Raw genomic sequence first — 26,631 nt, forward strand, 5'->3', positions numbered from 1 at the left:
GATCCTTTATTTTAAAAAAAAAATGTCTTTGGATCAAGGGTAGGATCTTCTACTTTGGCCTAGAATGAGCTCTATCTCCTAAGTCTTCATTGAGATTTTTAGTGTCTTTTTAATAATTTAAAGGAAAAAGAAAAAAAAACACCATCATAGCCACTACTATTTCTATGGTAGCTTAAAGTCTATAAAAGCCTTTTCTTACAATAACAAATATAACCATTTTATGCTTGCAGAAATGTGTTTAGGTATTTTTAATCATTTCCAAATCCTCCAACTCCATTTTGGAGTTTTCTTGGCAAAGATACTGGAGTGATTTGCCATGTCCTTCTCCAGCTCATTTTATAGTCAAGGAAACTGAGGCAAACAGGGTTAAGTGACTTGCTCAGAGGCATAGAGCTAGTTAAGTGTCTGAGGCTGGATTTGAACTCTGGAAAGTGAGTTTTCTTGATTTCAGTTACGTAGTTCCGAGTGTCAACCCTAAAAAAATATTGCTCAACTAGATAAATCATACTATATACCTACTGTATGCCAAGACCCTGGTATTCAGTCTGGTGATCCTGCCTCTCTGGCCCTGCCAACAGGGTCACCTTTCATTGGTTTCCCCTTCCAGTCTCGCGTATTGAGCCTATCGGGATACTACCAAGAGGAATGTTTTCTTCTAAGAAGCCATCTTTTCTTTGCAGGACCCTCTACATAGGTTGTTCCTTTTCTTTGCCTTGCCTTCCATTCTCGTCCTCTTCCCCTTCTCTTTTCCTTCCCAATTCCCTTCCCTTCTCTTGGCAATTTCTTCTCTCCCTTTCCTTTCTTTCCTTTTCCTTCCCCCATCCCATTCCCATTCCTCTTTGCTAGCCTTTTTGCTGGTAGAGCCTTTAAAAACAATGAATGCAGGGCAGCTAGGTGGCCTAATGGATAAAGCACCGGCCTTTGAGTCAGGAGTACCAGGGTTCAAATCCAGTCTCAGACACTTCATAATTACCTAACTGTGTGACCTTGGGCAAGCCACTTGCAAAAACCTAAAAAAACCCAACCAAACAAAAAAAAAAAAACAATGAATGCTATTCAATTTGGATCAATGCATACCATGGAAACAATGTAAAGACTAACTAACTACCTTCTGTGGGGGGTGGGGAGAGGGAAGCAAGATTAGGGCAAAAATTCTAAAACTCAAAATAAAATCTTTCCTAAAAAAACAATGAATGCTAAAGAAAGTAGGTTAAATGGCGGATACCCCCTCATCCCTATACATATGTGCACACGTGCCTACACACACACACACACACACACACACACACACACACACACACACAAACACACTTACTTTGACCTCAACAGGTAATCCCCACTCATTCTCCATGTCTTAAAATCAGGCCAAAAAAAAAAAGCAAAATTTCTCCTCAAATTTGACCAAATATCTGTTCTCATGCTGCCATCTAGTGGTTCTCTTTTCCCAAAAATTCTTTTCCTTTGAATTTCTGAGGAACTGAAGCATTTAAAACTGGGAGGGACCTTAGAGATCATCCAGTCCAACCCTTTTCATTTTATAGATGAGAAAACTCAGACCCTCAGCAGACAGATTGAAATGTTACTGATCTTTTTAATCTGTTAAATCTGTTAAAATGCTGGAAAAACCATTGTGGAAAATGACTTTGAAGCCAAGCCACGCTGTGATTTTTTTTTCCAGAACTGGGATGCCTCAAGCTCATGTTGTTTATATCAGAGATTCATTCATTCATTCATTCATTCATTCGTCCGTTCGTTCGTTCGTTCGTTCATCTATGCCATTGACTAAGCAACTACATTATACTAAGTACCATCCTAATCTGAGGGGATCCCAAAATGACTGGCAGCTCTAAATACACACTTAATGTATTCACAAGTTAGCAGAAGGAAAAAAAAAAGCACAAATAAAGGTTACCAAGCTTAGGTTCTATCAATAAAATGAGAAGTATTTGAAAAGATAAAATGGCTATGTCTACATTGAACTCATACTGCATTCAGATTTTTTTCATACAGGTTGAATTCTGAGGGAGAAGAGTGGCCTATATGTGACTACTATAGTATAAACTATGACAACAAATGAAAAGAGAAAGGGGTACCTATACATTATTTCATGGTGGTAACACAGAAAATGGGTCTATATTATAAGTAAATCCAGGGCCTTCATTCTAGTATGGACCCTTTTAATTTCCTTGTAATTGCTCTAGACCAAAGTAAAAGCAAACCAAATCAACAAGTATAAACAGTCAATCAGCAAGCATTAATTAAGCACCTATTGTATACCAGTCATTGTGGTTAAGTGCTAGAGATGCCCAAGATGAAAACAGCATAGATCCTGGCCCCCCAGAAACTTAAATTCTTTTGGAGAAATAAAAAAACAAGTAAAAGTTTAAGTAAAGCATACACTTGAAGGTAATTTCATGGGAGACACTAACAGTTAAAGGGACCAGAAGAGACCTCTTGAAGGAGGAGGATAGGTTTGAACTGAACTTTGAAGAAAGGAAGTTTCTTTGAGGAATCAGTCAGGGAAAAAAGGTCATTCAAAATATGGCAGATGGAACCTGTGCAAAGACTGGGGATGGTGGAAAGAAAGCAAAAAGGCCAGTATGGCCAGATGATAGAATGAATAAAGGGAAGTACCATATAATAAATCTGGGAAGGAAAGCTGGAGAGAGCCTTCAGTGTCCAACAGAAAAGTTAGAATCTGATCCTAAAGGCAGATGGTGGCCATGGAAACTTTTTGAGTTAAGAAACAGTGGACTTTAGAAAGACCACTTTGGCTATTATATGGAGGACTTGGAAGAGGAGAGGCTGAATGCAGAGGGGCCAAATGGAAAATTAATTTAGTTTATTTCTTTGTAAGTATAGTTCAGAAGCAATGAAAGGTAAACAGAAATACGGTTGGGGGGGGCCATTTGAGTAGAGAGAAATGTGGCAAAAAAAAATAGTAACTTCTGAGCGATATAATCATTTAATTAATATGTCCAGAAAATTTATCAATAAAAGGATAGTCATTTGACAGTCTCTCTTAGACCAAAGAAAATCATGGCAGGCGCCTCACAGTTTGAAGAATAGGTGTTCTCTGGGAGCAGCTAGGTGGTGCAGTGGATAGAGCACTGGCCCTGGAGTCAGTCCTGACTCCTATTCTTTTGTCAAAAGGTGGGGGGGGGGAGAGAGAGAGAGAGAGAGAGAGAGAGAGAGAGAGAGAGAGAGAGAGAAACAGAGACAAAGAATCAGAGATATAGAAACAGAGACAGAGGAGAGAGAAGAGGAGAAAAAAGAGATGGGGAGAGAAGAGAAGAGAGAAAAGTACATGCACTTATGTTAGAATATACACCCAGTGTTATTTGTGATTGGGCTCCCTTCTGAGAGATATATTAATAACTAATATGTTAGGGAGATTCAGTGTTCTTTTTATTTTTTAGACCTCAGTCTCAGAAGGTTGAGTTAACCTCTATAATAATGCTATCTAAAGCTTTACAAGGAATCTCTAGTCTAAGGTGAACTCCATTCAATCAAGCTTGGGTGGAGACAGACCCTTTTAACCAACTTGCCCATGGCTGGGGTGGGGTCCCTCAACCTCTCATTGTAATATCCATTTTCTCATTAATTATTCAAAAATCAGGGTGAATTCCAACCCTGGGGAACACCTATTCTTTGCTTTTTAAATTTTTTTTATTAATTTTTTTTATTTAAGGCAATGGGGTTAAATGACTTGCCCAAGGTCACACAGCTAGGCAGTTATTATTCAATGTCTGAGGTCAAATATGAACTCACAACCTCATGACTCCAAGGCCAGTGCTCTATCCACTGCGCCACTTAGCCTCCCCTAGAGGCAGAGTCCAAAGCAGATGAAAACTTAGAAATTCCTCTCTCTGTGATGTGTGAGACAGGTTTTGCTTTTGCTTTTTAATTTTTTTTATATCCTTCTATTTGTTTCCTACAGCGAGTTAGAAGCTTTTGTGGATGATTTGAAGAAGGACTCCACCTCAGCCGAACGCATGGTCACGCTGAAAGATGTTGAAGATGGGGCTTTCCTTCTTCGACAAGTGGGTGAAGCTGTAGCTGCGCTGAAAGGTAAGGGTCCTGCCTTCAAGAGAATCCTGATACTAGTGAGTTAAAAACTTTGTTGATAATCACTGAATTTACAGTCAGGGAGTTTTACGTCCAGCTTTGCTACATACTCCCTGTGTGACCTCAGACAAAGAGATGCCTTCAGCTCCCTAAGCCTGGGTTCCTTTTTCTGTAAGATGAGGGAGTTTGAAGGGGTAACATTGAATGCCCCATCTAATTACATGGAAAGAATAACCTCTAAGGGCCTTTCTAGCTCTAATTTTATGATCTCATAATCACTTTCTCCATTAGGTTTAATAGGATCATAACAAATTTGTGGTGGTTCATTTGTTTTCAATCATTTCTGACCCTTACTGCGCTTAAGGTTCTCTTGGGAAAGATACTGAAGTGTTTTGCCATTTCCTTCTCCAACTCATTGTATAGATATGGAAACTGAGGCAAACATGGTAAACCAACTTGCCCAGACTCATACAGCTAGTAAGTGTCTGGGGCTTGATTTGAATTCAGAAAGATGAATCTTCCTGCTTTCAGATCTTGTCCTTCCATAAATACCTGTTTTTCAATATAGCAAATAACCATGTGTTTGGGCATGACCAACTTTTATCCTGGCAGCATGAACACCACCTATTGCCTTCTAATTCTACTGCAGTGCTTTCTGCTCTTTGACCCCCATTAATACTCCCCCCATTGAAATGTCCATTTGTCTTTGGCCCTGCAGGAGAATTTCCAACCTTACAGAATAAGATGCGGGCTATTCTGCGTATTGAAGTGGAAGCTGTGAGGTTTCTGAAAGAGGAACCCCACAAACTGGATAGCCTCCTCAAGAGGGTCCGCAATATGACCGATGTGTTGACAATGTTAAGAAGGTAAACTGGGCTGCAGTGTGGGGGCCCATTCTGATGGGGATGTGGAGGAAGGGACTTCCAATGTGGGCACTTTCACCATCTCATTGAGATTGCTTCCATTTCCATCTTGATCTATGGTCTCTTGGTTCCCATGTTACTGAGAAGACACATCTGTCACTAGTTTCCCACCCTTGAAATTCTGTGATTGTGATTCCCAGGTTGATGATTCTTCTGTGATGTATTTGTCATATTTAAAATACTAGAGGGACAAAAGTTACTATGTATACAATAAATGTTTAAAGAAATATAATGTTCTTTTTAGGTAGTTTTCACATCATCTTTAGTTGAATGCATCCATTTTTTTATTAGGTGTAAGTGATGGTATGTATTGGGCAGCATATCATGTGGCTAGAGAAATTCTGTATTCACTTCGGGATCTCTGGAAGAGTTTGCTCAAAAAGAAGATAGTTTTGGCTGAATCAAGTCATCCCTAGAACTATTACTAAATACCAATGTAAGAACATTCCTACAGATTGTACACAGAAATGAAAAACACCCAAGAAAGCCCTCAGATGCTATCTACAATCACTGTTTTTAATTTCACGGGACCCCAACTAAAGTTATACCCTTGATGCTATATTCCATAAGAAAGTTGGCTAAAAATAAATGCATTCCCTCATACCTAGTCTCTGGTTTAAACCAGATATTCACAATTTAGTCACTGCAGAAGGGAAGCTGCCTCTGACATTTACAGTAGTTTGCATTCACTAATTCAATCCATGTTCACAAATGACATTTTATGGTGTGTCACAGCTGGTGGTGCACATGGGGCTAGAAATTCTATTTTTTTGTTGTTCACCTGTAACTCAGAGCACTCAAAATTTTTCACAGTGTCATGCCCTGACTTTTTATTTTTCACTGGGGCCTTGAGAATAAGTGGCCCAGGAAACTTCAGGAAAATTACACTCCACACCTTGGACCAGGTCAGATCCTTTACCATCAGAAATAGAGCCAATGTGGAAAAGAAACAGCCAACAGGGATTCTTTTGGGTGAGCACCTGAACCACCAATAACTGCCAATAATATAATTTTCTAAAAGGGAGGAATTAAACTTTGAAGTTAACTTTAGGAAATAATAGACTGTGAAATCTTGGAATTGGAAGAGACCTTTGGGGTTATCTAATCTAACCTAAACCACACATTCATTCCCATCTCCTGCATTCTTGACTGACAGTTATTCAGAGGGGAAGCTTTTTAAATTTTAAATTTTAAATAACTTACATTTTTCAGTACTCAGTAGGGTATAGTAAAAAGAGATCTGAACTGAAAAATCTTGGAAACTTGAGTTCAGGTCCCACTTCTTACATTTAATTTCTGTGAAACCCTAGTCATTTAACAGCCTTGGTTTATCTATAAAATGTGGTGATAAAATTAGTATCCATACCTTACAGGGTTATTATAAAGATCAAATAAGATAACAGATATAAAACTCTTTGCATTCTCAATTTGCATTCTTAACTTTATTATTAGATCTTCTTAATGAGAGAATTGGAGGGAGGGAGGAAATTTTTACCTCACTTATAGAAATATCAAATTGTTTTTATGTGTAATTGGAAAAATTATATATATATATATAATATACATATATTAAAATTATTATTATATGAAATAAAGCACAGTATGTCTATAATAGAGGTAGAAACCAAGTGCTCTGAAGATCCAAATAGAAAGTAGTAATAGACATCTAGAAGAATAAGAAAACTATTGTAGGACTTCACTGAGGTCTGGAAGGTATCCCTGGCCTCTTAGAGGCTACAAGAAGATGCCAGGCTACTACCTAATAGAGAAATCAACTGGTGGCCAAATGAGAAGGGAATAGATGCCAGAGATATAGAGGTAAAAATTACAAAAATTTGTAATCTTATAAGCCTGGGTGACTAGCAAGATGACCGTGCCTTCAACAGAAACAGGAGGCTTTGGAGGGGGAGAAGTGTGGGTAAGAATTTAAGGGTGAAATACTAAGTTTCATCTTGGACATGTTTAGTTTGAACTACTAATGAATATCCAAAAGTATGATAGTGGAAGAGGAGAGACTTGAGCTTGAATATATAGGATTTCAAAGTCATTACTAGTGCGGTGGCTAGGTGGTGAAGTGGATAAAGCACTGACTTGGAGTCAGGAGTACCTGGGTTCAAATCTGATCTCAGACACTTAATAATTACCTAGCTGTGTGGCCTTGGGCAAGCCACTTAACCCCATTTGCCTTGCCAAAAAAAACTTTAAAAAAAAAGTCATTACTGTAGAGATGTTACTCAAACCTTTGGGAATAAGTGAGGCAGAGAGTGGAAAGAGAGGAGAGAGGAAAGATTTGGAGAATCTCCATGCCAAAGGGATGGGAGAACAGATGGATCTCTTTATAGAATCATTTCTAAATTACCTTTAGGCAGATTATATTATAGAGATATATTTATAACATTTTAGAAACCAAATACATTAAAAGAGAACAATCTTCATATGTTGGTCTCATGTCTCATCCCTTTGGAATATACACTGTGTGGAAAAATAGGTTTTGAAGACATGCACTTGTTATATTTAGTAATCCCTGAATGATGATGATGATAATATTAACTTAACTGTGTAATTAAAAACAACAGCTGACTCCCCTATTCCCAGCTCTTCTGTCACTTGTTAGGAATAAAACTGAATGAAGTTGATTAAGGTTATAACAGAGAATCGGAATGTGGCAGTAAGGTACCGGCATCCTCCAGCCACCACGGTCCAAACAATAAGACAACCATGTTAGTCTGACCATTGAGATCACAAAAAATAAAATCTGGAATCACTTTTCTTCCCAAGATTGCTTCCTTGGTGCTGTTTTAAGGCATTAGAGAACTTAATCAGGAAACATTCATGAAATTGTCCTTAGTTTTCTTCACTTCCCTTGCCTCCACACACTCTATAATCTAACAAACCATTTTGGCGTATTTATAAGCCAGCACTGACTGGTAGCTCTTTCCTTCCCTCCACTTCTTCAAATCTCTGCCATCCTTCAAGATCCAGCTGGATCACCACCTTCTTTTTGAGCTCACCACTTATCCCCCATCCAGCTAGAGCCTTCCTCTCCAAGCTTTTCTTCCAACTATTGTGTAGTAGAACTCTTTAAAAATGAGAAATGTCTTGGGTGTTTTTTTCCCTTTATGTATTCCTAGCATTTAACATAAGTCTTGGCCATAATTGGCACATAATGATTAATAAATCACCTAATAAATGCTTTTTTGATTATTCATTCAGTAAATGATCGTCAATTGATCTCTGTAAGCTTTGGAATATTCTTAAAACAAATATTGGCAGTCTTTCAGTTAATATAACCCTAAAGGATGATATTGTAAGTATAGGAAAAACCTATATAGACTTTCTGTAAACAAGTAATATTCTTCTGCACAATTTCTCCTAGACATGTCACTGATGGACTTCTAAAAGGCGCCGATGCCACCCAAGTAGCACAATACGTTGCCATGGAAAAAGCAACAGCCGCAGAAATCCTGAAAAATCAGGAAGATTCGGCCTACACCCATGGGCCCCCACCCCAGAGCACACCTGGAGGAAATGGAGAGTCTCAGGCTTCATCCATCAAGTCAGAAGTGGTCCCCCTATCCACCATGACTGTCCATCACGCTCAAAGCTCCCCCGTTGTCATCCACCAATCACAGCATTCTTCTGCACTGGGCAACCAAACGCAGAACTTGCTGGGAGGGACCAGTCATCACCCTGCCAGCCCTCCAGGCACCATGCAGGAATCAACCACCACTGTCCAGCCAGTGCAAAGTCCCCAGTCCCCACCTCCTCCCACCAATGGTTCCACCATGCAAAGTCTGTTCATTGAAGAAATTCACAGTGCAAGCAACAGGAACCGAGCTGTGTCTATAGAGGTAGGACTCATCTTCCTCCCTCTTTTGACCTAAATACAACAACAGCTATTTATTAAGTTGAAAGGAGTATAACAAAGGATGAGGTATAGTCCCTATTCTCAAAGAATTTACAATCTAATTGACAGTGATTAAAATTTAATAATAAATAACGACATTTTAACACATAAAGTTCTTTAATGCTTATAAAGTGCTGTCCTCGGGCAGCTAGGTGACACAGTGGATAGAGCACCTGCCCTGGAGTCAAGTGTACCTGAGTTCAAATCCAGCCTCAGACACTTAATAATGACCTGGCTGTGTGGCCTTGGGCAAGTCACTTAGCCCCATTTGCCTTGCAAAAACCTAAAAAAAAAAAAAGAGCCCAAATAAAGTGCTGTCCTCATGGCAGTCTTTTAAGGTAAATAATGTAACTATCATCACTTTCCTCTTACAAATGAAGAAACTGAGGTTTAGAGAAATTCTCCTTCCTGTCTGTGGTTAAACAGCTAAGAACTAGCAGAGCTTGGATTCAGATTTAGATTTCCTGACTATAGGCAAAACACTGTGCTAAGTACTAAAGACAGAAAAAGATTCAAAATGAATCTAGTGAGGGGTGGCTAAGTGGCATAGTGAATAGAGCACCGACCCTGGAGTCAGGAGTACCTGAGTTCAAATCCAGCCTCAGACACTTAATAATTACCTAGTTGTGGGCTTGGGCAAGCCACTTAACCTTCCTGTCTTGGGAAAAAAACAAAAAAAAAGAATCTAATGAATTAGAGGGATGGATAGAAAAAGAGGTAATCCTTACCCTTCAGAAGCTTATAGTCTAATGAATTAGATCGGTTGGATTAGAGAGCAGAACCTGTGTGGGCAAATTGTGAAAGATGCTGGAAGACAAGTTGAAGCCAGATTTTGGAAAATTTGAAAATGATGTCTTAGCATTTCAATTCTGTAAACATGTTGTGATAGTCACCAATAACCTCTTGATTTTTAAATCTCTGACCTTTTCTCATTCTTCATCCTCTTATCTAGTCTCAGTCAAACAACAAGAATTTATTAAGCATCTATTAAACTCCAGGTAGTCTGCTAAGGATACAAATAATGGAAGGGGGGATGAGGGGAGAAGAGAAGCAATCATTACTCTAATGGAACTAACAGTCTACGAGGGAGGCATCATGCAGACATCTATGTACAGACAAGATAAAAGCAGGATAAATGGAAATAGTGGGTTAGCGGGGTGCCATCCCAGGGGAAAGTGTCAAAATTAAGGAAACATTTCTTGCAGAAGATGAAATTTTAGCTAAGACTTGAAGGCAGCCAGGAGGTAGAGATGAAGAGAGAAAGAATTTCAGATCTGGGGAATAAACAGCTAAAAATGGTTGGAATTGGGAAATGAGGTATCAAGAGCAAATATCCCTGGATCAAAGAGCATGTGGAAGGGAATAAGGTCCAAGGAGACTGGAAGGCAAGGATGAGGCCAGGTTAGAAAAGACTTTAAAACCAAAACCGGATTTTATATTTCTGGAGGTAATAGGAAGTTACTGGGCTTTAATTGAATAAGAGGTGATTTGGTCAGATTTGGGATCAAGGATGGATCAATTTGACACTATACTTTCAATCGCCGATTTTTTTTTTCTTTCATGATAGAAGCAGTTTTGGCATGGTGGATGCAGAGCTAGCCTTGAAGTCAAACAAAGCTGAGTTCAAATCTTACCTTTGACACATATAGACTGTGTGACCCTGGGAAATCACCCCTGTCAATGCTCTAGGTTTCCTAAACTCTGATTCCCTCACATCCAGGACCTTTTCCAGTTGTCCTGATCCATATCTGTCCACTAAACCCAGATGGCTCTGGAGGAGAAAGTGAAGCTGAGGACTTAACACGCCCCCCCCCCAAACGCATTCAAATTCAATCCACTTGGATGTCATGGCATTAACTCCCTGATGTCATGATCTTCGGGAATGAAGGACAAACAACAAGCTCTCTAAAATGATAAATTACAGAAACTGTTCTGAACTGTATTAATAGAGGGAGCTTCTTTACCTGGAAATCTGAAATCCCAAGATCCAATCCCTTTCCTTCAGAATAACCTCTCATCTCTTGACTTCTCCAACATTATACTACGTTGATTCTTTCTGATTCTCTGACTACTTTTCTGCTAACTTTTCTAGACTTCCTAATTAGAGACTCCACATTTTAAAAGACATCCTGGTTTTTTTTTAATTCTTTATCAGACCTGTCTTTTCCATTTGCATCACCACTTTGGTTTTGACTGTGTTATTGAACCTCCAGTGGACTCTCTGAGGACTCTTGGTTCTCCCATTTTCAGTCCATCATCCCCAAAAAGCCTGCTCCCCAAGAAAACTTCCTCCCAGAACTCCTCCTTTGTTCTTGTCACTCTCTGGTTCAGAGCATCTCATTTTTTTATTTTTATATATTCAGGATCTAGCACAAAACCCAGACCTTATTAGATACATAAGAACTTCTTATTGGTTGATTATGATAACTGTCAAAATCCTTAGGATCCCAAAATCATAGCATTTGAACTGAAAGTAAACTTAGAGTCTATCTACTGAAAGACACTTTACAGATAAGGAAACTGAAGCAAACAGAAGTTAACGTGATTTGCCCAAGCTCACACAGCCAGTACTGAAGCAGAATTTGAACTCATATAAATACCTTCTTGGCTCACAGCCAAGTCTGTCCACTGTACCATCTAGCACAAATTCTAATCTTTCCAAATTTCCTTCTCTGAAAAGCCAAACCAAAGCCATGCAACCCCCAACCAAAAGAAATTCCTGTATTGATGTAAATATCACACTGTGAAAATATGGGGCCATTGACACATACTGGCTTTGGGATCTTAGGCTGGTTACTTAACTTCTCTGTACCCCCAGAAAATTAAGAAGCAAGCTTTCTCTAGACTTACTCTAGACTACTAATCTGCATTGGGAGGGATCCTTCCTTCAATGAGCAAAGAAATCCCAGGTCTGAATTCAGTGACTGTGGCCACCCAGGTTAGGGTTCCTCTTCTGCTTCCTGTTGGGATGGCCAGGTTAGAAGGCAAGTTGCCTTCAGAGAGGAATTCCAGAAGATGAGACAGAGAAGATCATTCATGCAGATTAGACTTCAAGGATTGTCTGACTTTCAAGTACCATCCACCAGGAACTGAAATCCAGTTTTTCATTCCTCCTTTCACCACAGAAAAGCAGGCCATCGTTTACCACCATCCCCTCTCCATATCCACAAATGAGGCTTCTGAAATTCAGAATGTCAAAAAATCACAGGATGCACAACTAAACAATTTATTATTTCTCTTCAGAAGGCAGAAAAAAAATGGGAAGAAAAAAGGCAAAACCTGGATCACTATAATGGAAAAGAATTTGAAAAGCTCCTAGAAGAAGCTCAGGCCAACATTATGAAGTCCATCCCCAACCTAGAAATGCCACCATCTTCTGTTCCTTTGTCAAAGGGAGATACTCCAGGGGACAAGATTGAACTTTTAGGTGAGATCTGGTTGTTTTCATAGTTTGACATTTGTGTGTTCTAGATTGGCATTAACATTTTGATTTAGATTTTTAGAAAGAATACTGATTGAATGCTGTGGAAAGGTGGGGAGAACATGTTCTCCTACATGTTCTCAGGAGACTTGTTCCTATTTATCAACTCTAATAGCGGCAGGAAAGTCTCTACTCCTCAGTGGTCGCAGGATAGAGCCCCTTAAAGAATAAAGGAAATGACTACAACTGGATTTCTCAGGGGTTTGATGTCTTTCCTATGTGTGATTTGTGGGTCAGTTGGTTGAATGGATTGAGAAAAAAATTGGTCTTTTTTTTTAAATGACACTACTTGGGTCTCCTAGAGAATATTAGGAATGTGCTTTCATGATTGAATATGCTGTCTCAGGGAGGGACAACAGAAAATTTGGAACTTGATATTTTTTAAAAATGAATGCTAAAAATTGTCTTTACATGAAACTGGGAAATATAAATTAAAAAAAGAATATTAAGAGTAAATAAGGAGAAACAGAATCTTTAAGAGACTTATCAAGATCAATGCAAAATAGGGGGCAGCTAGGTGGTGCAGGGGATAGTGCACTAGCCCTGGAGTCAGAAGGACCAAGTTCAAATCTGACCTCAGAAACATAAGACTTACCTAGCTGTGTGACCTTAGGCAAATCACTTAGCTCCATTGCCTTTCAAAAATAAACAAAAAAAATCAATGCAAAATATATGGTGTTCCAATAGTCTTAGTATAGGTCTTATACTTTAATAGCTTCACACAGAAATGTTACATGCAGAAAACATTATTTGAAATGTCCATCATTTGGATTTATTTTATACTTATTGAATTTTGTTCATTGTGAATGAGTTTTTTTCATCTGTAAAATGAGTTGAATAAGGAAATGGCAAACTGCTCCTAGATCTTTGACATAAAAAAAAAACCCAAAGGGAGGTCATAATGAGTCAGACACAACTGAAATGACTGAACAACAACAAAAAATTATCTAGGTACCTGTATAGCTGAAGAAAATACTCATGTTCATTTTTCATGAAAAATATCAATTTTTAAAGATCTTAACCTTTCAGAGTTGTTCTTTGTAAGTTTGTAGCATTTATTTATAAGTTTATAGTGCTAAAGTTATTAGAACTTTAATATACAATAAAACTTTTCTTCTGTTTTTGGAAGCAATTAGGGTTAAGTGATTTACCCAAGGTCACACAGCTAATAAGTGTCAAATGTCTGAGGCCAAATTTGAACTCAGGTCCTACAGACTCCAGGGCTGGTGCTCTATCTTCTGCTCCACCTAAGCTGCTCCTTTTACCCTGTATCTCTGTACAGGGGCAGGAAGTTGGAGGACACCTGTTTCAGATAACTTAAATGCTAGCAATGTGTATTCATCGAAGCATATCTGAACTTTTATATGCTCCTAAGATACCCCAGTATAAGATAGAGATAAAGAAGGAAAAATAGTCTGACTAGGAATCCTTGCCTAGAACTGATTAAAGAAGAAAATGGCTCATAGAAATGTAGGACTTAGATAGTGATCATCACTTCAAAGCCCTCTCATTTTTTTCTTTTTTTTTTGAACCCCTCTCATTTTAAGAAGAGAAAACACATATACCCAATCCTAATGACTACTCTACTTGTGAAACTGAGTAATTGTCTATAAAACACAATAATCAATAGCCTTTAGATTACAATAGTCCCCCCAGCTTTTATTTTTCATAGGCCCTCTAAGCAAACATAAGGGGTAGGTGTTATGACCTAGTTTCTCAGAGGAGACTATCTCCCTTCAGGGAAGTCAAGACATTTCCATAAAGACCTGAAGAGCGCTTGGGTGAAGTTAGGATTAGAATGTCCAGGTCTACTCTAGTGGAAGTGGGGGGGTTGATAATTTACCAAAAGCACATTTGATTTCTGAATCATTTATTTGCTCTTTCTTGTTCCTGGAGATTGTTGAACATGTATAAAATGAGTAGCCTATGTGCTCTGATTGTTGCCAGTACAAGTTCTACAATCCCCCAATTGCCAAAATCCAGGGTTTTCCTGGATCTTCTCCTTCCCCCAAACCCCTAAATGATCAGTTCCTTCCAGCCACAACCCTAAAGCAGACACATAAATCTTAGATTGCATATCTAAGGATTCTTAGAGAATCTTAAATCCAATCCACTCCTTCTCTCTGTCTCTCTCTCTCTCTGCGTGTCTCTCTCTGTGTCTCTGTCTCTGTCTCTCTCTGTCTCTCTGTCTCTCTGTCTCTGTCTCTCTCTCTCTCTCTCTCTCTCTCTCTCTCTCTCTCTCTCTCTCTCTTCCCTCCTAGCCTCTAAATCTCTGCTTCTGTCCTCTTGTTCTGGGTCCCACTGCTCTACTTTGAACTCTGTTACTTTGCTCGGTCCCCATGAATGAATGAAAAAGCATTTTATGCCTCACTTAGCATCCCTGAAAACCTGCTATAGTACAAAGGTTGGTCATTTTGGAAAAAAGGAAGCAAGTTTCCAAAGGCAGAGAGAGATCTTCCAAGGTTATAGTCTGAGACTCTGGTTCTTCTGCTAACCCACAGAACTTAAAGCTCTGCTGAACAAGAAATTGGATAGAGAAGCCTGGGTCATGCCCAAGAGGTAGTTACAGGAAGGTACAGTGCTTTTTAGACATTCTCTGGAGAGTAATCATGTATAACAATGCATTCTTTTCCAGAAGAATCGCCAAATTCGGAACAGGATTCTGATAAGTTGGGAGGGAAGTCCCCACCTCCACCACCTCCTCCTCCACGAAGAAGCTACCTTCCAGGATCTGGGCTGACCACCACCCGATCTGGAGATGTGGTCTACACCATCAGGAAAGAGAATGCAACCACTAAGGTTGGATAATCTAACCACTAGATAAGAAGTCTTCAGGTAGCAAAGAAATCTTCAGAGTAGATTTTGTATTAGTTTAAGGCAGGGACTCCACCTGGGGTCCACAAAACCCAAGGTCTTTGAATAGATTCAGAAGGATTCATGCACTTGAATGGGGAAAAATTACGTCTTCATTTTTACCTTTTTTATTTCAGGTATTTGTATTCTTCCTCCCACATTTTTATTCCCATACTCCTAAAATGGAGCAGTTTTAAAAAGGGAAAAAATTCATAAGAAATATGCATAGTCCTGCAAAACAAATTCCCACATGACCATGACCAAAAATGTTACATATTTATTTCAATAGATTTGGTTTTCTTTGTAATCTTATATATTTTATTTTCTACATTTAAAACATTATTCTGGGAAGTGGTGTACAGATTTCACCAGACTTCCAAAGGGGTGAAGGATGAGGCAGGGGAAGAGAAGTTATGATACTCAGAAAGAAGGTTAAGAACCTCTGACCTAGACCATTTTTAAAAAGAGACAAGAAATGGAGAGGGGGCTAACATAGATTTCAGGGAAGTCCTGTAACCATAATAATTGTTCTTATTTGACTTTTTTGAGAATGACATGTAAAATGCAAATCACAAGCTACTTCCTAGCCAGGGCATCATAAAAAGATTAAAAATGGAAAAAAAACCCCAAAAAACACATCATTCCCAGATGACCAAGATCTATTAAGAGAGTTGTAAAAGCCTAAGCAGAAACATAGGAAATGAGTTTTCATTTCTTACATTGCTCAAATTCACCCTGCTCATCTTTCATGCTAAATGCACAAGAAAATCCCCAAAGTTCCAGTTTTGAATGTACCAAGCACTGAAGACGTAAAAATTTAATTATGATTCTTTATATTAATCAAAATGATGGTTTATGAAAAAAATCCCAGTCTGATTTCAGGTGGATTAACTAATTGTGCTGGTTAGATTTGGGGTCAAGAAGCAAACGTATTGTTCAGAGGGATTATTTCTGTCCACGTGCACATTTGTTTTCTGATTTGTCAGCAGTTGGGAGTCATAGTTAATCATGGGAGCAATATCCATTCCCTTGTAGGAAAGTAGTGAAGATTCTGGGCCAACACCACCAGCTAAGGTCACAAAAGGTTCACAGGAGGAGCAAGTTATAGCCCGATCCCAACCTCCACCACCAGCTGCAGTTTCCTCTTCAAAGGATGAGGAAGAAGAAGAAGGAGATAGAATAATGGCAGAATTACAGGTATGGGTTTAGGTTGATATTGAAATGGCCTTGTGGTAAAATTCCCCCTTGGTAATTTTCAGAATCTAGTTTTCTACTGAATGAATTTGTTTAGACAAAGGAGGTTTTTGAATGTACCAGTCAATATACAGAAGAGCTAACCCTGGTTTTCTGACTCCCTAGGATCATAGGACTGCCTATCAGAGTTTATTTTTTTGTTTGTTCATTTAGGTTTTTTTAAAGTTTTTCTAAGGCAATAGGGTTAAGTGACTTGCTCAAGGTCACACAGCTAGGTAATTATTAAAAGTCTGAGGTCACATTTGAACTCAGGTCCTCCAGACTCCAGGGCTAGTGCTCTATCCACTGCACCACCTAGCTGTCCCACTATCAAAGTTTCTTAGATATGTACAAGAAACATGCATTTCATGTACCAGAAAAAGAGACAATTCTCATTCTCTCTCTCGCTCGCTCTCACTCTCGCTCTCTTGCTCTCTCGCTCTCTCTCTCTCTCTCGCTCAGCATTCTCAGCCAAATCACTCATCTTATTTGGTGAGCACTGCTTATTATAGTGTGATGGTATCATCAAAAGATAAAAGAGCCTATTTATTTAGTCTACCCCAAATTGTTTCTCATTGTTACAGGATTTAGCCTTTGGGTTCAATAGTTGGAATTCCTGAACTGTGGTTATATCATCTGTTAAAAACTGATTTGTTCATCTATTAATACTGAATTCCTTCTCAATGACAATTTGTTTCCCTTTCAAATTTCCTGGAAAGATGAAGGATTGGGTTGGGTTACCTGATTGTACTTAGACAATTTCAAATTACTGATTGTTTTCAATTTTTATAGAGAATCGATAGAGAGTAAATTAGAAGCTACTATGCATATTCACATGAGTGATATGAACTTGCACTGCTTAGGCTCTTTCATTGACAGGTAATCTTGGAGAGAAGATAGTACATGAAGTATTCCATTGGACCAATGATACTTACTGAGATATAGAGGAATTAAGAGTGCTGGACTTGGAGTCAGATGGACCTGAGTTCAGATCCCAAATCTGACATTTGGCCAGGTGACCCTGGTGTCTAATCACAAACAAACCCCTAGGATTTATTTACTAAGCTGTTGACCTAGTTCCCCTAACAGGCAATCCTCTGCTCGGATGTTCCTCCTTGTGTGTCATTAGAATAATTTTTCCATACTACAATAAGCTAGCTCTGTGTTCTAAGGAAATCTTGCCGTATCTCCAACTCACAAGTGGTTTTGAAGATTCTCCCTTTGAACATGTGCCTTTCACTAGCCTATGGGGGACTTTTAAACCATCTGATTCCTTTTTACTGCAACGACCTGGTTGCTATAGTAACAAGAGTCAGTAAAAAGCTAACTATTCAGACTTAGCTAAAAGCAGAGTTGTTTGGGCCATTATAGTCTGCTTTGTCTCTTGGGGTCCTTTAGATCCTTCCTGAAAGGTAGGAAGCCAGAATACATGTCTATCTAGCCATCTAATTCCTCCCAGGTTTTTAAAAGAATCTAGTGAACCTAATTCCTAGGTTTATGAAGTTCATGATTTATAAAACAAAGAAGGTCCTTGACCGTCCACAATGCAAGAAGCTCCAGTGACTCCCTCTTGCCTTTAAAATACAAATTCCTCCATTTGGTTTTTAGGGCTCTTCAAGGTTTAACTCCAACCTACCTTTTCAGATTTATGTTCTATTGTTCTCCTTCCCGTTTACTACATTCCACCGAAATGAAGCTATTCTCCACTTACAATATTCCACTTTTGACCTTCTTTCCTTTCTATAGACTTTCCCCTATGCTTAGAATTCACTCCTTCCTTATAGAACCCCCACCTTACTTACTACGTTGCAAAGCCCAATGGTCACCTCCAACTGAAAGTCTATTCTGTTTCCCATAATTGCTAATTACTTTCTCCTCAGAAATTTACCCTTTACTCTTTGTATGGATTTTGTTTTGAATTTTCTGTATACATGTATATATTGCCTTCCCCCAGTTGGCTATTTGACATCAAGAACCATTTTGTTTTTTCAACTGGAAATGTAGACCAAGTATTCATCCAGGAAATAAAGGCTAGGAATATAGATTTACCCTCACTGATGTGTTTTAGGATTGGTCCCCTTTTGTCTATTTTCAGAAGAGCCAAAATAGCTTCTCTGAAAAATTATATCCTAAAGATAAAACTGGGCTCTGAGTACTAGACTATTATCCATATCAGGAAGCTGATAGCATTGCCCAATCCAAAAGGATGTGCATCAATATGGGAATTTTGGTGGGGAAATAATTTTCTTTCATTTTAAGACTATGAAACGTAATATTTGGTGAAACCCTAATTTCCACAGAGACAAGTAAAAGTGTATAATTGGTTAATTCCCTTTTAATTTTCTCATCTTTAGGACTTAGTTTCATCATCTATAAAATTAGAGGGTTGTTGAATGATATTTCTAAGGTCCTGCTTTTCTATTCTGTGATTCTATGAGAAATCTCTACATGAAAAACAATTCAAAACCCTACTTACCATAGTATTTCCTGATGTGATGATTAGATGGTTTTCCATCTTTCCAATTGATATATTTTATTTGTATCTTTTTTAGGTTGTATTTAAAATGTATTTATTCATTTGCATAACCTACTAGAGAAATCCATTTCCTCTGTTCAATGTTATTTATTTCCCAAACAGTACTGAACACTCCAGTCAATTAAGAGCCCATTTTTTTAATCTTAAATTTCAAATGGGACTTTCAACTAGCTCTGAGGTCTGTTTCCCACTCCAGGACTTAGAGCTTACAAGCCTTCTGGACCATATGTCTATTTTCCTCCATCTTTTCCTATCAGTCATGATTGGTTACATGTTAACTTGCAGTGTTTTAATTCTTTAGGCATTCCAGAAGTGTTCCTTTATGGATATAAATTCAAACAGTCCTGTTGAGCAGGCCCGAACTGACAGTCAAGTTAAAGACACTAGGCCTGGGGCCGTTACACAACCCAAGGAAAGGAAGGTAAAGTGGCGCCAGCCTGTCTGCCACGTGGCCTGGACATTTCCTTCTTTTTCCTTGCTCTGACACTAACCTGGGGCTCCCTTGTTTGTCATTCTGCATCTTCTATCTTTCCTTCTCTTCTCCATGTTCCTCAGCTAAAAAAATAATTTATCTTTATCTTAAAGAAAACTGGCTGAGGTTACCATGGGGAGGAAAGCACTGTTAATGTGCTTGGATCCCACAGGCAGGGTGTTAGATACTTAAAAGAGCTTCTCCCCATAATTTAGCCTCTATTCCAAAGTTAGACAAACTGTAGGCAGAATGAACAAAGACACTTGCCCCAGATAAACTGGTTCTGTTTCATTTTTTCTAATGGCAACTAGCACAAAATGGGCTAAAGACCTTATATTAGACCAGAACTTTACATATGTATAGGCAAAATGAAGAAAGAACCTAACCCCATATGAACTGATTCTGATGCAGTTTTTTGTAAAAGCAACTGAAGACTACCTTTTCACACCCAAACTGTACACATACCAGGCAAAATGTACACAAAGACATTAGCCCCATATAAATTGGTTCTGATCCATTTTTAGTAAAAGCAACTTGCAATAAACTGGACTAAAGACTTCCTTTTCAGGCCAGAACAGTGCCCATATCCAGGTAGAATGAACAAAGACACTAGCCTCACACAAACCAGATCAGATCCTTTTTCTTAATGGCAGCTGGCAATAAAATGGACTAAATAAATACATTCTATTCAAGCCAGAACAGTGAACATGCACATACATACAAGAACACACATTAATATGAATACAAAGAGGAAAAGCTCCTTTTCTGACATTCTCACTTAATTTCTCTTTTAACAGGGATTTCTGCATACCCATAATATAATAAGACTTGATGTTCTTAGTGATGTTCTTAGTGTAAGACTCTGAATTTTCTTTTAAATCACTGAAGATTATAGTCAGTTCAGTTTTAAGGTTAGTTTGGCTGCAGCCTAGTTCTTTTTTTTAAATGATAGTTATGTGAGTACATACTGGTTATCCAACTAGCATTAACAGAACCTGCTGCCTATATATCAATTAATTATTAAGCATTTATTAAATAATTGCTACTGCTTTATTTCAGGCAACTTAGGCCCATTGGAATGCACATAAATTGAAAAGTCTATTCTCAAGGCAAAGGTGTTAGAAGGAATCTGTGATAAGTTTTTTTTATATCATAGACCTATCAATCTGGTTTTTTTAATGAGTAAGCTATATAGGATTTCAAAGAATATAAATTATTGTAATACTGAAGCCTTTAAAGTGACTGAATTTTTTGGTCACTTGCTCCCAAAGCTAAGGCATCATCCATCTATTTTCTGTAGTGTTCCCATGTGATTAACTCTGTACCCATGCTGCAGCTTTTGTCTGTGTGTCATTTCCCTAAATATCCTGGAGTTATTTTTCCCTTCTTTAATCTAGGACACTCAGGATTCTACTGGGTTGCCTCTCATTCTGCAATGATACATGTGTTCATGTTGTAAATTATTCTGACTACAAATGAATGGTTGTGCTTTTTATTTCCCATCCATTATAACCACCAGGCCTTTTTCTCTATGATTTACTTCCTTCAACAAGATTGTCAATAACACCAGCTATGCAGGATCACCCAAGAGCTTCTGCTAAAATGTGTTAAAGCCAGGGCTTCTGCCAACGTAACATCATAGTGCAAATGAGCTGTGTTTGATTGTTTGTGTATTGTCAATGTTAACCTTAAGTCATAGAATATATCTAGTCTTCAGAGAAATGTCTCTCTCCACCCCACTTTTGGGGATATAAAGATGACACAGTATTCAACCTAGGGCATACTGTGTCACACAGATTTTATAGTCTAGCATTTGTCTTTAAAACTTAACTTTTTGGTAGGGTTAGCTTTCACTCTTCCTTTTGGTGTTAGTCATGCAGATATTATTCCTCAAATAATGATAATTATAGATTCTAAATTTCATTGCTTAATTGGTGAAGCAGTGAAGTTTAATTTTCTTAATTTATAAACTTCTTCCCTATTCAATGGATGAATTCTTTTACAGGGAGTACTTTCCATAAAAGGAAGTGGGACAAAATGATTTCTTTGGAGTCTTAGAGTAATAAGAAAAGAGACTCTAGAAAATTTGTCCCAGAACCAATTGGTAGCATAACTAGGACCAAAACCTTAGCCTCCTGACGTCCAGTTCAGTGCTCTTCCCACCATGTTATGCTGCCAGTTGAATTCTAGTAACCAACAGCCAGACTTGAGTAGCAGCAAGTTACATATCTGGTCCATTGGGTATGATAGCCTCATCTCCATGGTAGCCTCTTGCACAATTTGAAATACATGAAAAATTCTGCTAATGGAGACTTTCATCTTGTGCAAAATAGGGCATTTTTGAAAGTTGGAGAACAAAACAAATGCAGGTAATTATATAACTATAGGCTTCTTGTCTGGTGTGTTAATCATGTGCTTGACCGGCATGGTTTGGATATTTTGTTAAAGGAATATTCTAGCTTAGTCCACATTTTGAGGAGGGGAGGCGGGATGGGGCAGACATAGTTTTATAGAATAACCTGTCCTACACTGTTCTACTAGAATTTGGAATTTTTCCAAGAAGACATACGGAAATCTGATGTTGCACACGAAAATGGCCCCCAAATGGAATCCCGAATGGTGAGTCTGTGCTTCATTTGATATATGCAGAATAATTAATTGTTTTCCTTTGGCAAATCTATTTCTGATTAATATGTGTGGTTTCCCCCCCTCCTTCTCAGGTGTATGATGTTACTACAGGGATTCTAAAAGCTATTGACCTTCCTAAGGACAGGTGGGAAAGAAACGCTGAAAAAAATGTTTCTGATGAACCAGGGCCATCAGAAAGTAAAACTGGCAACTTAATGAAGGAAAATCCTGACTCCAGTAGGAGTTTGTTTAGAGATGGTAAAGACTATCCCCAGAAAAATGTGTCTGTCTGTCCAAGTCTCTCTGGAATTGGCATATCAGAAAATGAAGCAAACAAAGGGCCTCAAGTCTCAGGATTACAATATACTGTGGTTAAAACTGAAAATCAGAAGGTGAGTTATGGAAAATTAAAAGAGATGAGTCAACAAGAAGTTGAAAACCTGGAGAAATCCAAACGAGTTGCTCATACTGATTCAGCCCAACAGTGTAACAATAATCTTGCAGGAGCTTCAAAGTCAACACCAGACCAAGAAACACACACATTTGACTACAACCAAGTTGTCCTAAGAGCTAAGGGACCTAAAAATACCAATGGAGGCTTCAGTGAGGATGGAGAAGCCATACCAAGTTCTCCAACAGAAGACAATCCAACCTCTGACAACATTGCTTTTATGATTACTAAAACAGCTGTCCAGGTGCTATCAAGTGGAGAGGTTCATGATATAGTGAGCAGAAAGGGAGGGGATGTTCAAACAGTGAATATTGATGCCAAGAAAGAAATGATCTCCCAACAAGAAGGTACAGAAAATGAAGGACCGGTGGTTTGTTTAGATAAAAAACCAGTGATCATCATTTTTGATGAACCCATGGATATTCGATCAGCATATAAAAGACTCTCGACTATATTTGAGGAATGTGATGAGGAATTAGAACGGATGATGACAGAAGAAAAGATTGAGGAGGAAGAAGAGGAAAATGAAGAACCGAGGAACACTTCTCAAATGTTAGCTAACAGCCTAAATTCAAATCAGTTAACCAATTTAAGACCTGGAGAGCATTCTGAGGGTATCCTTAGAACCCATTCACATTTGGCAGGAACCAAAATACCCAGAGGATCTGACTTGAGCAAGACAGAGCTGAATCAAGATAGCCGTGCTTATTCTCCAAATTCTGATGAAAAGGCTGATCCCACAGAGGACCAATTTGAAAGTCCTAAGAAAAAGTTTAAATTCAAATTTCCTAAAAAACAGCTGGCAGCTCTCACACAAGCCATCCGGACAGGAACCAAGACAGGGAAAAAAACTTTGCAGGTGGTGGTTTATGAGGAAGAAGAGGAGGATGGAACTTTAAAACAACATAAAGAAGCTAAGAGGTTTGAAATTTCAAGGTCTTTACCTGAAGAAACTTCCAAAAATATGAATAGGAAACAAGAACAACCCAGCTTAGAGATTTCAAAGCCAGCTTCTAGAACTGATGAAATTCGGAAAAATACCTACAAAACACTGGACAGCCTTGAACAGACCATTAAACAACTGGAAAATACTATCAGCGAAATGAGCCCCCGAGCTCTAGGTGATACCTCGTGTCCTTCTCATCAAGACTCTGTAACATTCTCATCCCATGTAGCTCAAGAGCCCTCATCCAGAACCCTGGTAGTAGTTGAAGAAACACCTGCTACTCTAGAAACCCCTACATCAATACCTTCAGCCTCACGTAAGGTATCTTAGTACAATGAGAAGTGAAAAGATCCGACTGCTTTCTAAATCTGCCATAATCACCATTGGCAAGAGGTGTCTTATGATTTACTTGCTTCTTCTCAGGTGGCTTGTTTTTTTTTTTTTTGTCTGTTGCCCACAATTCCCTTTTCCACCCTCCTTCCAACCTCCCAATTAGGTGTCTAACAGCTAATTGATTCCATCCTTTTCTCCGCTGCTGATTGGTGATGGGCAGTGCAAGGATTCTGGGACAGTAATTTGGTGTGTGAAACGAATGCTCTCATAACCACATTAAATTCAATTTGATCAGTAGTTGCGCAGTTTCCTCTTGTTTGATTCTTGAGATTAACACCAGTGGTGTACCTCCCTGATGTCTGTCTCATAAGCCTCTCCTGCATGTAGGTCTCTGGCTTCTGACACTAAGCTTTTCTTGCACAAGGTATGATCTGCTTTGACCCTTTGCTCAAAGGTTTCGTCATCTATCTTCTTTCTCACTGCTTCTCCCACAGGGCTCTAGTGGTACCCCACAGACAAGCCGGATGCCAATCCCCATGAGTTCCAAGACTAGACAAGGAAGCATGGATAAGCCAAGCAAACAGCCCAAGCTACAGGATCCTCGCCAATATCGACAGGTAGTTTTACCCTAACCCCAAACTTTGGATGGACACTAATGCTGTTAAGATGCAAGTCACTGACTTAATTCATACCAAATAATGTGTTTTCTCTGTGAAATATGGTCTGAGTAGACGTCCTGGATCTGGGGGCATGACGAGATGATCTTTGTGAAGCTTCCACCACGCTTATGCATGCTTGTAATAAAAACAACCAACCATCTTTTACTTTGTAACTCCAATTTTCAGCTGTTAACATCAGTTGCCAGACCAGTTGACTTTAGTTTGGTGAATGTAATGGTTCATCAGAACAGTTTGGGGAACCAATCCAGCCTGCTGTTCAGCCACCTTTTCAAGTTGTCAGTACTAACTTCTGTTTAATCCATTGCCTTAGATGTGCATTAACCTTCCATCACAGCATCTCCATCTTCATGTAATACTCTGGAAGCATGGCCAATGTAGTCAATGGGAGTTGGGTTGACGTGACTTCTCTCCTGAGTCCTTCCCTTTCCTCCGTCTCCCATCCTCTACATCTTCTTTGTGCACTTTGGGGGTTTCTACCAGGTCTAGTAGAGCTCTGCAAATCTTAGCTCAGGTCTTGAACTGTTCGTTTGTTATTCTGAGAAGGGCTGTATTTGCCAGACCCTGTTGATTTGATCGTGTTACTAGCTTTCTGATAAACTGTCTCCCACCATCTTTATTTGCAGGCTAATGGAAGTGCTAAGAAAGCTGGTGGGGACTGGAAGGCTACTTCCCCTTCCTTACCTGCTTCTAAGATTCCGGCCTTTTCTCCCAGCTCTGGGAAAAGCAGTTCTATGCCCGCTTCTAGTGGTGATACTCCCAATCCCCCCAATCCACCTACTAAATCATCCATTCCTTCCTCTAACCTTCTCAGCCCTCAAACAGGTCGCACTGCTTATTCTTCTTCCCATATCCCTTCTGTCTCTAATGGCTCCTTAAAATTTCAGAACCCTACTCACACAGGTAAAGGTCACCATCTCTCATTCTCATCACAGACTCAAAATGGCAGACCATCCCCTCCTTCTTCCTCCTCTTCTCCCCCATCCCCTGCCTCTCCCACCTCCCTGAATCAAGGTGTGAAGAGCATCAGGACAATCCATACCCCTAGCTTCACCAGCTACAAGTCACAGAATGGAAATCCAAGCAAATCTACCCCATCCACAGCCAAGGAGACCTCTTAAAGGCTGAATGCTAATTGGTGCAAATTCACCCAGGCTAATGTTAGAATATGAGTTGGCGACAACTGTTTTTACAGGAGAATGTAACATTTTGCTGTATCGTTTGAGGCTCGATGCTAATTATGTACTAAATACTGAACTAATTGATTTGAGTAAAGATGTTTTTTTTAAACTTTGTTGCTGTTGTAATTACATAACATTTACTGTCTGTATTCAGTACCTGTTAAATACAGTGAGCATGTGTTAAAAGAAAAGAATATGGTAGACAGACGAGAGAGAACAAGTGAGTGTGTGTGTGTGTGTGTGTGTGTGTGTGTGTGTGGCTGTGGGTGCATGCGTGTATGAAAGAAAGAGAGAAAATATATGCATTTTAAAAACAAGAAAAAAACCTGTATTAAGCTTGGAAAATATGTATGGCTTCAGAATTTTAGTGTGTTGTTTTGTATACAAATATTTTTCATCATGAAAATTAGAAGTGAACAGAGAAATACCCAAGTGTGACTATACAAACTGTAAATCTGATATTAAAATATTTCCTTTTATTTTACTGTTATTTAGCTTTGTTACAGATTTCTATTTTTGTCAGAATTTCATGGTTCCTTTCAAAATCTTTTTGCCAAAACATTTTGATACTATAGTAATGTACATTTGAAAGAAGTATGTTGGACTCTTGAGCTTCCACACAGATACCAGGCTTCATGTGTAGGGGGCAATCAAACACACCTATTGTATTGCCATTAAGGTTATGTATAATAATTTGCCAATCCAAGAAAAAATGATTTCTTTGTTTTTGCATTTAGTATTTGCTAATTGTTTTCTTTGCAAAATCTAACCCCTCCTTTCGAGTTCATTTTGACTGAGACCTGGTAACCCACACTGTATTGCATTGTGGATTTTAAAAATGTACACTTCTGTACTTTCTGTAAACTGACAAAATTTTGTATATATATATACATATAGAGAGAGATCTATTAAAAATACTGTATGTGATTGAGCACATAAAGT

At 38.7% G+C, this 26,631-nt stretch overlaps 1 protein-coding gene across 15 annotated transcripts in view; it reads left to right on the forward strand.

The window, feature by feature from the left end:
• The window catches only part of KIAA1217 (KIAA1217 ortholog), a 564,114-nt gene extending 537,935 nt beyond the window's left edge, over positions 1-26,179 (forward strand). For 12 of the 15 annotated variants that reach the window (XM_074192996.1, XM_074192997.1, XM_074192998.1 and 9 more), the window contains 11 exons: positions 3,941-4,071; positions 4,787-4,934; positions 8,368-8,842; positions 12,142-12,325; positions 15,015-15,178; positions 16,268-16,429; positions 19,303-19,422; positions 22,015-22,092; positions 22,194-23,819; positions 24,326-24,448; positions 25,135-26,179. In XM_074192996.1, coding sequence (XP_074049097.1) covers positions 3,941-4,071; positions 4,787-4,934; positions 8,368-8,842; positions 12,142-12,325; positions 15,015-15,178; positions 16,268-16,429; positions 19,303-19,422; positions 22,015-22,092; positions 22,194-23,819; positions 24,326-24,448; positions 25,135-25,629 — 3,706 coding nt within the window. In that variant the 3' untranslated portion in view covers positions 25,630-26,179. Of the gene's footprint in view, positions 1-3,940; positions 4,072-4,786; positions 4,935-8,367; positions 8,843-12,141; positions 12,326-15,014; positions 15,179-16,267; positions 16,430-19,302; positions 19,423-22,014; positions 22,093-22,193; positions 23,820-24,325; positions 24,449-25,134 lie in introns of those variants that run through there. The other 3 variants (XM_074193010.1, XM_074193011.1, XM_074193004.1) reach the window with 2 other exon arrangements.
• Positions 26,180-26,631: the final 452 nt, after the last annotated feature.

This window comes from Macrotis lagotis, chromosome 7 (assembly GCF_037893015.1).
Source record: "Macrotis lagotis isolate mMagLag1 chromosome 7, bilby.v1.9.chrom.fasta, whole genome shotgun sequence".
NCBI classification, from domain to species: domain Eukaryota; kingdom Metazoa; phylum Chordata; class Mammalia; order Peramelemorphia; family Peramelidae; genus Macrotis; species Macrotis lagotis.